Source organism: Athene noctua, chromosome 1 (assembly GCF_965140245.1).
Source record: "Athene noctua chromosome 1, bAthNoc1.hap1.1, whole genome shotgun sequence".
Taxonomy (NCBI): domain Eukaryota; kingdom Metazoa; phylum Chordata; class Aves; order Strigiformes; family Strigidae; genus Athene; species Athene noctua.
Genome location: NC_134037.1, coordinates 147,123,132 through 147,140,484, shown reverse-complemented (window position 1 = coordinate 147,140,484; position 17,353 = coordinate 147,123,132). Strand labels below are relative to the sequence as shown.

General features: G+C 42.9%; 1 protein-coding gene across 3 annotated transcripts; it reads left to right on the top strand.

Moving 5' to 3' along the window:
- Nucleotides 1-76: 76 nt before the first annotated feature.
- On the top strand, nt 77-17,352 carry RIOX2 (ribosomal oxygenase 2). 3 transcript variants are annotated; one of them, XM_074928478.1, is made up of 10 exons: nt 77-209; nt 3,620-4,055; nt 5,523-5,642; nt 6,794-6,922; nt 9,864-9,967; nt 13,152-13,254; nt 13,893-14,058; nt 14,555-14,643; nt 15,735-15,842; nt 17,114-17,352. In XM_074928478.1, the coding sequence occupies exons 2-10, from the start codon at nt 3,624-3,626 to the stop codon at nt 17,270-17,272; spliced, it is 1,410 nt and encodes a 469-aa protein (XP_074784579.1). In that variant the 5' UTR covers nt 77-209; nt 3,620-3,623; the 3' UTR covers nt 17,273-17,352. The 3 variants fall into 3 exon arrangements, with proteins under 3 accessions (XP_074784579.1, XP_074784595.1, XP_074784586.1); XM_074928494.1 differs by lacking the exon at nt 6,794-6,922; XM_074928485.1 differs by lacking the exon at nt 15,735-15,842.
- The last annotated feature ends 1 nt before the right edge of the window (nt 17,353 follows it).

The following is a 17,353-nucleotide window of genomic DNA, read 5'->3' as shown; positions in this document are numbered from 1 at the left end:
GGTGGGAAATAACTGTTCTGTGTGAAGCGGGAACAGGTCTATTCTGTTACTATGTTTTTTTCTTTTCTCCTGCAGAGAAGGACGTGAGGCTGTTGGTAGATGAAAAAGTGGACGTGAGCCGGCAACGTGTGCTTGCAGCTCAGAAAGCCAACTGTACTGAAACGAAGAAATTCACTCAGCAGTCAGAATCCAATATCAGTGTTAAGCAGGTATTCTTGATTAGCAGTGCCGGGGTTGCCCTGGGTATTCTCCACCTCCCAAGAACTAGCAAGGGACATCAGTTTACATACACATGAATCATACCTATTTATTAGATTTCCTGGAAAGGGGTGTCTTATGATAATGAATTCCCAGAATTCATTTACATAGTCTGAGCATGTGTAGTAAAAACAGAGTGGGGGTCTTCGGTGGTTGGGAGAAGAAGTAGTCATCTTCATGGTAGTTGATCTTCTTTCTAGAGCATGTGCAGTGAAGTAAAGTCCAGGTGTCTTCTTCCTAAATCAGCAAGATCATCCTCCCTATAATAGGATCTCTGTGTCCTTTTTTTCCAGTCCCCCTTATCTTAGTTTGCCCATTCTAGGAGTTGCCCAAGTGTCCACTGAAGGCTTTGAGTATGCTATACAGTGACTTACATGTCTAAACAAAGAGGTCTAGGGAAACAGTGAAGGAGTCCTTGGGAAACAAAAAACACAAGCAAAGCTTTGAAACAAATGAAGTAAAACACAAGCAAAGCTTTCCCGCATCACAGTTTAATCTTCAGAAATTAATTTGTTTGAGCCCTCTCAGTATCCTGGGCCATATCCAAAGCAGCGTGGCCAGCAGGTCGAGGGAAGGGGTTCTACCCCTCTGCTCTGGTGACACCCCACCTAGACCTGGCCTGGACCACTGTGCTCATCTCTCGAGCCCCCAGCACAAGGCAGACACAGATCTGTTGGAGCAGGTCCAGAGGAGGGCCTCAACAGCGGTCAGAGGGTTGGAACCCTCTTCTATGGAGAGAAGCTAACAGAGTTGGGGTTCTTCAGCCTGGAGAAGAGAAGGCTCTGGGAAGACCTTATTGAAGCCCTTAAATACTGTTAAAAAAGAGGGAGAGAGACTTTTTACCAGAGACTGTAGGGGCAGGGGCAATGGTTTTAAACTGATGGGAGAGTAGGTTTATATTAGATACAAAGAAGAAATTTTTTTCTGATGAGGGTGGTGAGACAGTGGCAGAGGTTTCCCAGAGCAGCTGTGGCTGCCCCCTCCCTGGCAGTGTTCCAGGCCAGGCTGGACGGGGCTTTGAGCAACCTGGGCTAGTGGAAGGTGTCCCTGCCCATAGCGGGGGGGGTTGGAACTAGATGGTCTCTTCCAGCCTATACCACTCTGTGTTTCTACAGTTGTAGTAACTAACAAAACACTACAGAGCAGCACATTGTGTAAATGAAGCCCCATTCTGTGAATATCTGAAATTGAACTTTGTTAAATACAGTGTGAGTGAGCCAAGAGGTTAATATGACGGATTTGGGTCTGGAGTTCAAAGCTGGCAATTCAGGCTTGGTTGCATTTCTGTTGCTGGCATTTGGGGATGTCAGTTGTAGATCTCCGTGTCAGCAGCATCTTCAGATGTTAGTAGCAACTGGGGACTAATTTTAAGTCTTTTTTTAAGCATTCCCTTAGAACTGTGGCTTGCTGCAGCCAGGAATGTCCATCCTCTCAGGAAGGTGGTGATATGGATTCCCTCCTATAGGACTAAGGTGACTGTAGGTTACTGTTGAGGTACAGGCTGTTACATTAACTGCTGATGAAATACTGCCCAGGAGTTAGTGGATCACCCGAGGGTGTCCTGCGTGCTGCTGCACAGGAGAGCATAGTATTGCCTTTAAATACCAGAGCTGGAGTTTAAGTTTCATGATAAGAGAGCTGTGTAAGTAAAAGCATCTTAATAAATGAGAGCATTTACTTTTGGGAGTAAAGCTGTAATTTTTACTTAGAAATGAAAGGATCAACATGTTCTAACTCCTCATGTGTTGGCTTAACAGACCTGTTCAGACATGCTCAGAGTCAGTTTGAGTTGGCCAGCCCAGACCTCTCATGGTGTTGGCTCGTTGTCAGGATACTTAACTCAGCTTCTCAGGCAGGCTTTTACTGCTGCCTGTCACTCTGGGGGATGAAATGCTAGTGCAGACTTAAGGCAAGTATATCTGCACATACTATGGTGTTAGACCTACCATTACTTGTTTTTTGCCTTAACTTTCCAGAGAACTTGGCAGCTAAATCCTTTGTGAATTAACTTTTTATGTAATGGTACACAAGTATATTACCTACCTGAAAAAAAAATTACTTCCAACTTTAAAATTAAATGTCTGTACTTGGATGAAAGAGTTTTGTTGTGGTTTTTTTTTTTTTTTCCCCCCCACATAAACCACAAAGTTTGCCAGCTTTTCAGAAAAGAATGCAGAATCTTAAAATTTTAGGTTTTAGTGTACTTGCGTGGTGTCAATAGAAAGGCCCAAGAATGTTCTCTCTCTTATCTAAATTTAGTTTTGCTAAATGTGGCCATTCAGGATACAGCAGAGGCTGAGATGTGGGCCACTGGGTGAACACCACTAGATGCCTGGCACTGCCATGTGATTTAGTACAGACTTGTTTCAGGGCCTGAGACCCCAAGCAGGTGCCCTTCATGTTCCTAAAACCTGCTTCACCTGTAGGGCAGTCTGCTCTGGGTTTTTTTGCTTCTTTGGAAGCTGTTGCCAATTAAACCACCCTCGCCCACTGAACCTGGTTACATATTCCTTCTTCCCTCACAGCAATCTACTCTTTCATTTGCCCCCCTCTTTCTGTGCTCCTTTTCCTTGTGTTTTTTGTTCACTGTATTCTCGTGTAGCCTTTAGTGTGTGCTGTTGTACTGGTGTCAGTGTCTCCTTGCTGCAGTTGCTGCCTTTGTAGGTCCTGCTAAAGCTTTAGTCTGGTAGCTGTACAGCCGTGTAGACACTGAGTTTATGATGTGTAAGCCAGCTTCAAATGAACATTCACCTTAACAGATGCCAACCACGGTGTTTAACTGCTTGGGTTCTGCACTTGAAATGCCATACATCCTCCATCGTGCTCTGTCTGGAAAGTCATTGGGAAATCTTCATTGTGATTTTTTTCCCCAATGTTAATGCATTTCAAGGAAGTGTAATAGGGTACAAGTTTCTGATCCTCTCCCCTCTCTCTACCCCCCTTTATATGTTGCCATTAGCACTCATAAAGCTGAGTTAATTTTTTAATAAGTTGCCACTCTTCCTCTGGAAGACCAGTCTATCACAGGTTCTTTGTGTGGGTGGATTCCTGAATTTGTAAGGCTCTGTTGTGTGGCCATTGGGTTTTATTGCCTGTTTTTTAGTATAAGCTCACCTGTGGGACTCAGCTTCTGTGAGAAATGGCTCCCAGCTGAGTCCTTTGGAGTTTGCAGAGGTTTGAGAGAGGATTGTAAAGCTGCTGTAGTTTTCTTTTTTCTGCTGCTTGGAGCAAACAGTGAGCATCTGAAAGCAGGGCTGTTCCCACCATACTCTGGATAAGGCAAGAGGAGCTGCTCTGGGCCTGTGAGCTCTTGAGGTTGACTTGTTACAGGTTGACTGTTTTTCTCTCTCCTCTTGAACAGGAACATGCCCAAGAAAGGAGGGAAGCATGCTGAAATGGGAAAAGAAATGCAGGCACAGTGTAAACGGGCAAAGGTGGAAGTGGCTTGTTCTCCATCGGTTATGAGTTTTGAGAACCCGGACAGCCTCTTCGGAAGCTTGATCTCTCCCATAAAGCAGGAGACATTTTTCAGGGAGTATTGGGAGCAAAAGCCACTGCTTGTTCAGAGGAGTGATCCGCTGCTGGCTGCTTACTACCAGTCCCTGTTCCACTTGTCAGATTTAAAGGATCTGTGCAGCCAGGGTCTATACTATGGGCGAGATATAAATATCTGCAGATGTGTGAATGGAAAAAAGAAAGTTTTAAATAAAGAAGGCAAAGTAAATTACATGCAGCTGAAGAAGGATTTTGACCAGAAAAAGGCGACAATACAGTTTCATCAGCCTCAGAGATTTAAGGTTGGATCGTTTCATTGAATATAATTAATGCATGCTTTATAATGTGGTGTACTTTGCTTTGAGTCATACTAGACGTAGCTTCATCCCTGTCCCCAGTAAATCCAGGAGAAGTAGCTGACATCAACAACCTACTGAAATCTATACGTGAACTGTGTTAATTAAAACTCGGTTTATACTTTTGCACTGCCCATCATGTTTCAGTTCTCTGCAGTAAGAACAAAATCTGATTCGTTATTTTTAAATAGCTATTTTTAAAAGCTATAAAAGTGATTTTAAAAAAATGTCTATGTTTTATATTCTTTTTAAAAAACAGTATTCTTTTAAAAAAATTTGCGCTGTCACATAAAAGTCTAGAATAAATAAACGCACAACATTGATGATTGTGCATCTGTGTCTGCTTAAATCATCCCTTCTGCCCTGCTGTTTCCTTGCACAACTAGGGACTTTTGCACCACTTTCCTTAATGGAGGGCAAGATGTGAGACCACGTAAAATGTTTCCAGGACACTGTTCTTACTGATGGATTGGCTTTGAATTGCATCATGGAAGTGTACCACCCCATTTGAGCTGAGTGTCCCCTCTCTCTTGTTCTCTTTGATGCCTTTGCAATCTTCATGTATGAGAATGAGGCAGTGGTGTCTGCACACTCATGTAAAGGACTCAGATACTTGTAGGTACCTGGATTTAGGTAGTCCTTTTTTTGTCCCATGGTGTCAACACAATGTAATTGTGAAGTGGTCTGTAGGGACCCAAATACAAGCTGAGTCCCAAGTGTAGTGGTGCTGGCTGATCTCTGCTCGAGTGTAGGCGTAAGAGCCAGTGACGGGGGCATCGGCAGGTGAAGTTGAAATGTTGCCCGGCTTATGTTGAAATCTAGAGCTTGAGCTGAATCTACGTAAATTCTGGTTGAAATTGTACTTGCATGGGTCTGGTAGTTGGCATCTTCTGATATGAGAGTCATTCCCTTCAGGGCGTTGTCTGCCACATGTTAGCTGTGGATGAGTAAAGTTTGTTCTCGAATATGCCCAAACAATTGGAGTTGCTGGAAAAAGGTCTCTAAGCTTTGTATGCCCTCTTTGATGCTAGCCCATGTAATGCAAGTCCTGTATGTGTTTATTGTCTTAGGATGTTTTGCTCTTTGTGGGATGATGGGTGGTTTATTTTCCTCTAGTCTTGTTTGTCTGTTTTTGCAACCTTAAAATGGTACAGAGAAGAGAAGAAATATCAATGCTTTGTTGGGGCACCAGATGTTTTGGCTTACCAACTACCTTCAGGGCAGATCTCCTTTGTGTCTACAGTGCTGGCTTTCAGGAGAGACACATGCAGAGCATCTGCCTTCCCAGCCTCTGTCTCCCTGGGGCATGTGTTCATGAGGAAAATCATCCCAAGCAATGGGGAGGCTGTGGGCTGGGCGGCAGCCTGGCTTGGCTGAGCTCTGTGGGAGTAACAGCATCATTTCTTTTTGAAGGAGGAGCTGTGGAAGATTCAGGAGAAGCTGGAGTGTTACTTCGGGTCTCTGGTTGGATCGAATGTTTACATTACTCCCCAAGGGTCGCAGGGCCTTCCCCCCCACTACGATGATGTTGAGGTAGGACAGCACAACCTTGTCTGTGAAAGTGTGCATGGGCTTTTGCTAGCGGCAGTGGGTACCGGTATGTGTGCTTTTCTCCCCACTTTCTCTCATAAAATAATTCATTATAGAAAAATTTTTTTTCCATTGAAAACTTACTGTAATGGTTTGCAAGTGGGTTTTTATAGTCATTTTTCTTCTATAATTTTACTGAAGAGGTACCAATAGTAATATCTAATGGTAATATCATATAAACTGTGTTTTCCTGGTATTTCCATTTGATGAAAAGAGAATTTGTTTTCCCAGCTGCAGAAGCACCTTTTTTTCATTTTCACTTCATTTAGACCCCCAGGAATCTAGGAGTCCTTTTTCCTTTACTAAGTGCTTGCTCTTTCTTCAGCTGGACAGTGACAGCAGACAGGCTGTGCTGGCTGCCATTTGTTGATCCTCCTTTTTTAAGAAGTTACTGGTATGATGAAGTCCTGTGGGCTAAATACATTTTAAATTAGCTTCTAAAAGAAACATTCAGATAGACACTGCATTAAAAAAAGAGTTGGGCTACCCCACTTAAACAAAAAAACCCTTACATATATTTTTTGCTTTTTATTATTTTCATTTCCATTTAATACATCTGGGGTTTCATTTTCCTTACGCTTGTTGTTCAGCAGCTCCACAACCTGCATGTTCTGGTGTATGTCACCAACACCCAGCTTACAGCATCCCCTGCATGTTTTTTGATGCTCTGTTTGTTGGTGATCTCACCTGATATTTTGACTATCTGTGTGGCAGGCATTACTTTTGAGTTAGTTGTCTAGCACTTACTTAAGTGACTGGAGAGAAACGGGGATTTCCAAATGCCTATCTTTGGATAGAACAGATCACACTTTACCACTCAAATGTAGGTTTCTGCATTGTAGACATCTAAAAAGTAATGTGAGAGGAATCCTGTTTGCCATGCTGTGGAGCATCTTAGAGCAGGGAAGGTAGAATCTCTTTCTTTCTGTTGTCAGAAAAGCAATCTGTGTCACTTTTGTGTGCTTTCTCTCCCTGATTTCTGGCATGGGTCCACTGATTTTCCAAGTAAAAAGACGACTTAAACTTTCTGATCAGTTGGATGTGTGAGGTGCAGCAGGGCTTCCTTATGCGTTTGGATTTACGGTCTTTTGCAGGTGTTTATCCTTCAACTAGAAGGCGAGAAACATTGGCGACTCTATAAACCAACGGTGCATTTAGCTCGGGAATATAATGTTGAACCAGAAGATCGGATTGGGAATCCCACACATGAATTCATATTAAGGGTATTGTAATTGAATTGCTTTACGTGGTCTGGACTGTGGTTGCCAGAAGAGTAGTCATGTTTTAAGATGGCCCATTTTTTGAAGACAGTATTCTGAATGATCCTGGCTGTGAAATTGAGGGGAGGGTTGGTGCACAAAACACTGTAAGCATGGGAAGTTTGGGTGATAGTTGTCTAGCTTATTCTTTTTCAAAGGTATCCTTTGCTTTAGTATTTAAATAATGGACCAAGAAACCAATTATTTCAGGGATTTCTTCAGTATTCCCCAAATTGGGCACTGTGACTCCTGGGTCGTGTTTTTGCAGTTGTGTGTAGAAAAATCCTTGGGTTCATATATGGTTATGAAACATTTTTATGCTTTTACGTGCTGACTGTATTCAATCAGGCTAATCCTTCTGTGCACTAAGACTTACTGCTTTACCTAAGGTTGTCACTGTTCTGGTGAATTAGATTTAAATATTTATCCTTGGCTGATGAACAAAAGCATGAACTAAACCGCTTATTAACTTGCTCTGTCAATTTTTTTTTTTCTTTTTCCAAACCTGAAAATCAAGTGTTTGGCTGTTAGTTGGAACAAAAAGAGCATTTCATGGAGATTAATGAATGCAGCCCCTTTGACAGCAGGGCATCTGGTCCTTGTCCTGTTCTGTTTTACATGCTTGCGCTTTTGAAGCGTGTTACTTCTCCAGCAGACAGTGCTGCTCTGTGTTGGAAGCCTCATTAGTTTCTCTGCCTGTGGCCTGTCACAGGGCCTCTCTCTGTGCGGTCTCTGCTCTTTCTAGTGTTCAGACCTGCCTTTGGGCGTAGGTAGTTTAGGAATAGCGTGACACGTTGGATGTGATGCTGACATCACTAGTTGTGTAGTGTAACAGATGGTAATATTCAGTTGTCATGATGTACTGGGTGGTGCATAGTCTAGGAAATTACAGTTCCCTTTTTAATTTCTGAAACATTTTGGACTGGACTTCAGTGCCTTTGATTTTTATGGAATAATAGTGTATTTCACAAGCCATTTTACTGACAGTAGCAGAGTGAAAATACTGGCCTCTGAAAAGGGCTTAAAAGTGGTCTAAGTTTTTAATTTATTTTTCTTCTGTTTGATAGTCTTCACTTCCCATGATGCATTTCTTCCAGGTGGCTGCTGTCAGATTTTGATTGTCAGTCTGGAGCTGCCTCTGACAGGGATGCTGCTAGATGACTCTTCATCCTTAAGCATCTTTCTAGAATATTTCCTTTCCCCTTTTTTTGCATTTCTGTCTGCAGTCTGCCATCCTCGGACAGTTTAGGACAAATGGACCAGTTTGAGACTATATTGGTGGTGTTCTCCCTTTGCACCAATAACTGGTAGCTGACTGAGAGCAAGGGCGTGCTGCTTTGTGTATAAGGTCCCAAGCTGCAGTGTGTTGTGACACTGCAACAGTCTGTGGCCATGGCTGGTTTGTTACTGATGCCAAGTACAGAGCTTGTTTGGTAGCTAGCTATCTAGCCTACTTCACATCTGATTTTCCATTTCATTCGATGGTACTCCTCCCTCATCTGCCCCTCCTTCCTCCAGTTCAGAAGAAAGAAGGCAGGGAAGTGATCAGATCTACATTGTCTCTCCTCAAATGCTCTGTCCTACCCCAGTCTGGGTGTTGCCACCTGGAGTCTGTGAAGAGTCTGATTATTTTAATTGAAGAGTGTTGTGCTTGCTGGCTCATCTGAATGGGGTTTATGAGACTACCCAGCAAATAAGATGAATTAGAGTTGGACTTTGCAGCAGACTGCTTTGAAAAATCACAGTCCTGGCTTCTTAGTGGTGGGCGTGGGGTGCTACAGCATGAAATAGTTTATTTTTCAGACTAGTTTGTCATCACTCTGGTAAGTGTTCAGGGCTCTTACCCTTCCCCTCTGCCACCCTCCTTCCAGTTTCTTTTCTTCCTGGGGATGTGAAACACAGCAAATGAGGAGAGTTCAAAATAGTTTTAGTTAGTGTAGTCCCTGCACTGGTAAGGAAGGGAGTTTATTAGCGACAGAGAGAGGCTTGCCTCAGAACAAGTAAGTTGTACATAGCTGATCTGTGCTGCTTTACAGCTTGTTATAAATGGATGGAGAGACTTGATGTTGCCAAATCCTTTGAAGCCTCATAATCTAGAGACCTTTAAATTCAGTGAAAAATCAAGTAGTATTCACTTGAAATATATCTGTGTTAGACAGTTTGGTAGGCTCTTAGAAATAGGTGATGTGACCAAATTTAAGGAACAGTAAAATTAAAGTGGCATCAAATGTCATCACGGTTGCTTTATGAATTTTCTCTTTGACTGTTCTAACTATATAGATGTTTATAGGAGAAGCCATAAGTAAACTGATCTTTCCTTCTTGGAGGCAATTCTGTGTGCTTTACACTTCTCTCTTATCTTGACTTCCCTAATTAAATTTTTATCAGTGTGCAGATTTAATTTAGATAGGTGAGAAGAAAGGAGGAGGAATGTTGTACTTGTTTTTTAAGTGTTTTAACTGAAAAATTCAGACAACAGTATTGTAGCAGGTTGCCATCTTTATAGAATATTTGGCTTTTCTTGTGGAATATTGGGCTTCTCTTTTGACATAATCTGAGCAAATTCACATTGCACTGCTCTTCTGCCAGCCTGCTGTATTGTCAGCAGGTTCATCTTAGCTGTTTCTTTGTCTCCTTTATGCAGCTGAGTCACAGTGTGCATGTTCTATGATGTTAACAACTTGCTTCATGTTTTCAGACAGGTGTACAGTAAATATTGTCATAAGTTGGAACACTATTGGACTTCTGGCTTAGAGAGCTTTATTTTATGTTATTAAAGTGTACCGTGCAGGAGATCTCTTACTTTGTGATTTTAAAAACTTATGTTGTCAGTCTGCTCAGAGAGTATTTTCTCTGGTTTGACCAGGTGCCCTAAATATATAAATTCTCTTTCATTTTCTTGCAGCCAGGTGACTTACTGTACTTCCCAAGAGGGACTATTCACCAAGCTGACACTCCTCTTGGTATCTCCTCTTCTACACACGTGACCATCAGTACCTACCAAAACAAGTAATTATTCTTTAATTGGTGTTTTTTTGGTTTTTTTTGGTATGGCTTTTCTGAAAATTGCTTTCCTTGGCCAGGAGGATATTGTGAATAGTACAGACCTGAAACTGATGTTTCAAAGAAGTGATGTCCCATTTCTTAAAAAAACCCCAACCTTGTAATGAGCTCTGCTTATCTCTTTTCTGTGTTCATTCTGCTTAGTTCTTGTGTGGTTTGTTTTCCTGTGAGTAATACAGGGATAGGGCGTGACACCTTCCCCCCAGAGATGTGGGGAGTACCCCACTATTACGTGCCCTGCTGTTAGTAACAGAATCTAAGCGAGTGTTTAGGTAGCAGTAAGTGAAGGTTGGGGGGAAGGAGGGGAGTGAGACCCTTGTTTGAAGCAGCCTGTTTAAAAGGATTTCATGCAGCAAGCTTGATTGGTTTTTAATTGGTTATTATTTACCAGCTGTAACTTTAATGTGGAAGACAATTGCAAACTCACTGTTGTGTTTAAAAAAATCTCTCCCCAGTGGCTGAAAGTACTGTTCATTTCATAACTCGAATAGTCATGAGTTCCTCCTTTCATCACGTTTTCTCCTGAATTTTTGCTAATCACCCACACATATTCTGACAGACTTGCTGCAAATTCTTCCTTCGCAAATATTTTCTACTTACCTGTGTTTCCCACCTCCTACCCTGTGCATGCAAGTCAGATTTCCTTTGACACACATCTGATCCTTGTGCTCTCTGAAACATTGTCATCACCCAGGGAAATGCTGCTGCCACCTAATGAGCCTCTCAATTGCTGGATTTGGAGTTAGCCTGAGTTAGGAATTGGGAAGGATTTCTGTTAGCCACAAAACAGGGCAGAACAGGTTTGGGCATATTCTAGATGGTTGTAAGATGAATGTCTAGCCACCCGTTGTACCATTCTGCAAGCCCAGGATGTCAGTACTGCTGGTAACTCTTATTGTGGACAGTCTTCCAAGTTGGGGAGGGTTAAGATGAAGCTGCTCAGAGGTGTGAGTCTTCATAAACGTTGGGTTCAGCTGATTTTAATTTAGGTTCATGTTCTATTCTTTTATTCAGAAGGAAAAAAAAAAAGCTATTTTCTGTAAGTATTGACTGCTGTTGCAAAGAAAGTTTGACTTCATTTGTTATGCAGGAGTAGTGCTGAGCCACTCTGCAGGTTTGATGGCACATTCAGGCTGATTAGCAGCAAGTGGCCTCCAAAGAGATGTCCTGCTCCTCCTCCCTTCCCCTGCCTTTTTTGTCCCACCGCTGCCTTGTGCTGACCTGGCACTTCTCTTGCTTTAGTGAACTTAACAGACAGAAGAGTGACATTAGAAGTGGGTGTTTCGCTTGTTGATGGAGGTTGTGCTGGAGTGATGTTTTACAGACCAGCATGCAGGAGTCCTCCTGAATGCACAGAACAGGGTTTGTCCAGCTTGATCTGTACAGAGTTAACTATAACAGGGTTGCTGGAGAGCTGGCAGGCTTGTGTGGAGTCAATGCAGTTTCTCTGTGACAGCGTAAGCCTAATGCCAGTCCACTGTGTTGTGTTACCTGAGAAGTGGTGCTGTCGGGGAGCATGGCACTTCTGTCAGAATGAGGAGAAGAAAAAGGAGAAGCTCGGTATGCTTTCCTTCTAAGGATAAAAAGTGGAATCATCATCAATTCGAGTTACTGGTAACAAAGTGCACAAGCCTGCCTCAGCAAGCATAGGTAAAATAAGCAGCAGTCCTGATACAGGCTGGTGTTTTGATTTGGCTTGTAGATTGAAGTATGGTCTGGTAACATTTCCTCGGAAGACTGAAAAGAACTCCTTGAAGACAACTCTCCATATTATGGAGGGTGCTTGGACTCCTTGTGACCTCTCTGGAAGCAGCATGTACAGAAGGAGCTGGGAGGGAAGGAAGTGCTGGTGGAGGTGCACTTTCAGGGATTTTTAGGCACCAAAACAAAAGGGACTCTACTGTGCACTGGAGGATGGTTCCTCTGGGCCAGATCCCAGCAGGCAGAGGAGTGTGAGAGTTCACTATAAACAGGGCAGTTTGGAAAAGCAGTGAGTAGCTGAAGATAGCTGCTGGCAGATGGAGATTGGGGCAAGAGAAGGGAAGCAGTAAGAAGTGCAAGATGTCTAATTCTGTTTATTGGCCAGAGTCCTTCCCTGCCCTCCCAGTCTGTAACAGACAGTGGAACACTTGAGTGGAGATGATTTAAAAAACATATAAATGAGAATATAAGTCATGCTTTTTTAATTTAAAAAACCCCACACTAGTGTCTAGAGATCAGTGCTGAAAACAGGGAGTGTTGAGGGAGAGCAGAGGGTGAAGTGACAGGCCCTGCTCTGCTGCCTTCCTTAGTGGGAGTTTGCTGGCAGCCTTGGATGCTGGACACTTGCCCTGGTTGTTTGCCCACTAAACCAGTCTCTGAGGATGTGGTAGGCAGAGAGGTCACACATGGACAGGACAGCACTTTTGCATGAGGGGCACGCCTGTTCCTGGTGAGGCTGACTCAAGCTAGGCAAAGAAGGTGCAGGCAGTAGTCCTCCCTCCCCTAGTTAATTCTTTCAATTGGGGAACAGAAGCACAGAGATCAAAGGCTTTTTTTTTTTTTTTTTTTTTTTTAAAGTAGGTGGGCTAAGAATGGGGATTTAACACAGTCAAGACACCTGCAAAGTGCCTGTGAAGTATCATTAAAATCCCTGTAAATATATGTAGGGGTCTTGTCCCTGGGGTCATAATTAAGTTTGTAGCAAACCTAAAAAACTGATGCCATGTTGGATTTGATAACCCTGGGTATGTTCCTGCTTCAGTGTAAGCACCTCAAAAGCAAGTTCAATGGCACAACCCCACACACTTCATTGGGTGCAGGGAGGCCGTACACGCGTGTGGTTGGGTAACAGCCTGGGTAGGAATTTCTTCGTTCACTGAGGTCAGCTTTAAGCTGAATCCACTGATGGCAAGCACCTGAATTGGAACAAATTGGACCCTCTCAAGCCAGGTTCTTCCCTCAGTAGGAGTGCCACTCTGCTGGAGAGGACGCACATATGGTTGTGATGAGTGAACTATTTCATGAGACTACAGAGTGGTGATGGAAAGGCCAAAGGAGCACTGTTTCCAGCCCTTGACGTCAGTTAAGATGTCTGTTTTGTTTCAGTGCAAATATTTTAGTAATTTTTTTTTTTCTTCCTGTCCTTCAGCTCTTGGGGAGATTTCTTACTGGATGCAATTCCTGGCCTTGTTTTTGATACAGCAAAAGAAGATGTGGCACTGCGGACAAGCATACCAAGGCAACTGCTTATGGTAAGCAGGTGGGACTGAGGGAATAATAGTGCACTGAGGCAAGCATGTATTTTGTTGTTCCACTCTGAAAGCTCAGTGCAATGGCACTATCTTATCTAGAGGCACAGCCACTTCTTTTGAAGCCTTCAGGATGGCTGCTCTGAGGTTTGCTCCATCTGAAGCATTGCCTAGTTCATTGCACTGCCTCTCCTTCATGTCAGTGTCCTTGTGTTGCTTGTTTTCTTCTAAAAGTAATGGGGTTTGTGTTGGAGCTGTCACATGGGCATAGTTACTGTGAGGTTAAGCTTTTGAACTTTTAAAAGTTAGCAGAGCTGTAAATTGTTCTGGGACCTCTTTATGGTAGTCAATTGTGCAGCTGAGCAGCTCGTCAGCAAGTCTCTGTCTACTACACTTGCAAGTCTTTCAGCATTGCAGGTAGCCCCAGAGTGAGGGAGAATGAATGTCTGCTTTGATGTGTGGATGTGAACAGTTCATGGGAAATGTATAAAAAACCCAGTTTGCTGTTTTGGGAGTAAATGTTACCCTTTGCAAAGATAAAAGGAGCGTCCAGACTTTTACTGCATTACTGCACCTCTTTCTCTTCAGGCTGGTCCATTTAGTTTGAATTCATGTGAGAGTAACTCTGTGTGAATATTTAGCAGGTGGATATAGCTGACTCGACCAAAAAACTAAGTCACCTTTTGAGAAGGCTCGCAGACCGCCTGGAAAACACAAGCGAACTGAGATCATCTGACATGAAGAAAGATTTCATTATGAACCGGTTGCCACCTTGCTTGGGATGTGACGCTGATCCTTTGACTCCAGGTAGATTTTGAAGTTGCTGAAACTGGGTGATGTGAATGGTAGAGCTGTTGCTAACTCTGCCTCTTCCAACTTTGGTATTTTATGGTAAGCAAAGAGTATAGTCTAGTATCAGCTTCATGTTGGGCGAGGCTCTATCTGTGCATTTGTGCACCTCAGTTAATTTCCTGTCTGGCAGAAGAGATGACCGGTCTTTCTTAGAGTGACATAAAGGTTATCCTAGGCTGAGATTGGCAATTTTAATAAACTACTGTGTACTGATAATGTTTACTGGTAGAATTTGTCTTTATGCTCTAGCTTGCTGTTACAACTATTCATAGTCTGTAAAGGTGAGAGAATTAAAGACTCTCTCTTCCTCCATCCCGAGTTTGAGAACATGGGGGTGTTGAAATCTGGGTTGACAAAAAATCTAGCCACGAGAGTGGGTAGAGCACACGGGCTCAATTTGCACCGTTTGTCTGGTGTCCTTCCTTTCTAATGGAGAATTTGTTTTTCTTAGGTGGGAAATTGCCAAAAATAGATAGCAAAATCAGACTGCAGTTTAGAGATCATGCTATCATTACAGTGGAACCAGATCAAGAGAATTCTGTAAGTATAATGAAACCACCCTCGTACACTTGGGGTGGGAGGGTGGGGCAGGGGGTGAGAGAGATGAGAGTTGTTGCTGTGTTGTACTGGTCTAAAAGGGTCCTGCAGTTGTACTTGGTTGGATCCCGCATCCCATTAGGGTTTGTTAGGAGACCATGGGGTTGTTGGCGAGCAGTAATGTGGCACATCCTTGCTTTCTGGAGAAGAGCTATAGGCTCTGTGAGAGAGGCATGGTAGGTGCATGGCTTTTATCCGGGGTTAGGTAGGATAGATCATTACAGGTGCTAAATGGCCTCTGTAGCTCTTGGTAATGGATTTTACTTTTTATTCTTTGTATTTAGGAGCATGAATAAGTTATAAAAATAGGTTCCCTCGAGAGGGAATTCTCTGCGTTGCAGCTGCTGCTGACTGGTTGTATTTAGTGTTCACTTCTGAGTTATCTTTGTACCTCTCAGCAGGTGCCAGTGGCACTAAATTGTTCCACAAAGTAGATGCTGGCATCTTGGATTAGACTACTTACCTATGAAGGTTTATTAGCATGAAATTGCAGAAGTGCTTTGTGTTGTCTTCATTTAAAATAAAAGGTGGTGGTGGTGGGGGGAATGGGGAGAGTATCTTGTACAACTTTTTTTGCACAGTGTTTCCCTCCAAGAAAACATGCAAAGACTTGTGTGCACTAATTTGGTGCGAGACCTGCCCACAGAGCTCTGAGCTGGCTTGCACAGCTTTGACCAAGGAATGGTAACAGGCACATGATTTTTGAGACACAGATCAGAAGCAGAATGGAAATTTATGAGTGCACGCTCCATGAAGACCTTCTAGGTGCACTTCAATGCACCCTAAGTGCCATGTTTTCTGTACAGCATCAGTCCTGTGAATCTAGTAGAGGCAGTGTTAAGGCAGTAAATAGACTTTCAAAGATGTTTTGGAGACTCTCTTATTGCTGTAGTAGATGGCTGTTGGATCATTCAGTTACATCAATGAAAGAAATTCACATTCCTAACAGCAGTCTCCTGAACTAAGGTGCTAACACTCACTTGAGTGAGGGTATGGATCATATGTACAGCTGTTTTCTTCCTGCTGTCTTCTAGGATGAAATTCGCAGAGAGATGGTTTATGTGTATCATTCTTTAAAGAACAGGAGAGAAACTCACATGATGGGGACAGAAGATGATACTAGTGAGGAAGGCATGTCACAGGTTTGTTCGCACACACACACAAAACCTTTGTTGCCATGTTGGATTTTGCTGTGTTAGACGAGCTTGACTGAAATGGTATCAGGGGCCTGGGTTCTGCTCTATTCCTCAGCACCCAAAGCATGTCTGCCCATCCCTGCAGTACCCCGATGAGCGGAGGCTGTAACACAGAGGCGGGTAGTAGTAGAACTAAGTCATGTAATCTCATCCTTAATTAAATGTTGGGAGATGTTAAGAGGATCTTTTGCACATGCCTCACATCCCAGTTAGCAAAGTTCCTGGAATAGCTATAAGTGTCTCTTGCTTCTGTGTTCTTTAGCACATCCTCTGTTCAGGCTACTGGATATGCTCACACATGTTTGGCAGCAGCAGGGATCACTGCACCTCATGTTAATCTAACCCATGTTAGATTCTGTATCCACTGGAACATAAGGGTGTTCTGTTTAGGGTGGGGTGGGTCAGTATTGGGAGTGAAGAGTTAACTCTTTTACCAAAATCTAAGGAGGGAACTTTTTAATATTGTTAATAAGGCTTCAGGTGGTTTGTCTCCCTTCTTACTCAGCTTTTGCTCAAATCATACATATTCCTGAAGAGTGGCTGTGAACTTTTAAACTTTTTGTTCCACTTTATGATATAGTAAGATGCTCTGTCTTAGGTCTGGGACCTGAAACACTTGACTACAGGTCTGCACAAACACACCATAGAGGCAAACCAGAACAGAGCCTGTTCTTGTCTCAGTAATTACAGCAAGGCTTTTTGCCTGGCAGTTACTTCCCTTTTAAGGTAAATCTCATTGGTCCTCTTAGAGTTGAGACTAGGGGTAGCTGAGATTGTACACTGGCATCTGTACAATAGGTATGTGCAAATCCCTTCCTGCCCTTAAGGACTCCAGCCATGGTAACAGGGCCTCTGTGGTTCTGTCAAAGTGTCCAAAGACTGTGTGTGGCAGCTAGAAAGAAACTTATATGGACTTCCGAGAAATAATAGTGTGAATTTAAGCATATTTCATTCTTTAGAGTGGAAACCACACACCTTCAGCTTCCTTGGCTCATAAGGTGTGCTAGAACATGTAAGAGATTTCAGCTATTTTTCTGTTAATAAAGGTGGCAGGATAATACTGCATCTTCTGTGCTCAGAAATACCAGTGTTATGGGGGAAAGGAGCACATGCCTCCTGATGAGTATCTGCAGCCTACTACACTATAGTGTAATAAGGGACACTGCACTTAGCTGAAAGATTTTTTTGTTTGAAATTTTTTTTTTTCTCCCCACCAGACTCATGGACTGCGGTTTCCTTTGTCATACTTGGATGCACTGAAGCAGATCTGGAGTAGCAGCAGTGTTAATGTTAAAGAGCTTAACCTTATCTCAGATGAAGAGAAAGAAAATCTTGCCTTGTCACTATGGACTGAATGTCTAATTGAAGTTATTTGATGCTTTTGTGAATTAGCTGCTCCTCTAAGTAGTATATCTTTCTCTTGAGAGAAAGGTTTATTAAATTACTTTTTTATCGAT

Excerpts from the sequence above, each read along its gene's own strand:
- RIOX2 (XM_074928478.1), top strand. The coding sequence starts at position 3,624 with ATGCCCAAGAAAGGAGGGAAGCATGCTGAAATGGGAAAAGAAATGCAG. Across the intron at positions 4,056-5,522 it reads ATCAGCCTCAGAGATTTAAG|GAGGAGCTGTGGAAGATTCA; the intron begins GTTGGATCGTTT and ends TTCTTTTTGAAG. Across the intron at positions 13,255-13,892 it reads TACCAAGGCAACTGCTTATG|CAGGTGGATATAGCTGACTC; the intron begins GTAAGCAGGTGG and ends GTGAATATTTAG.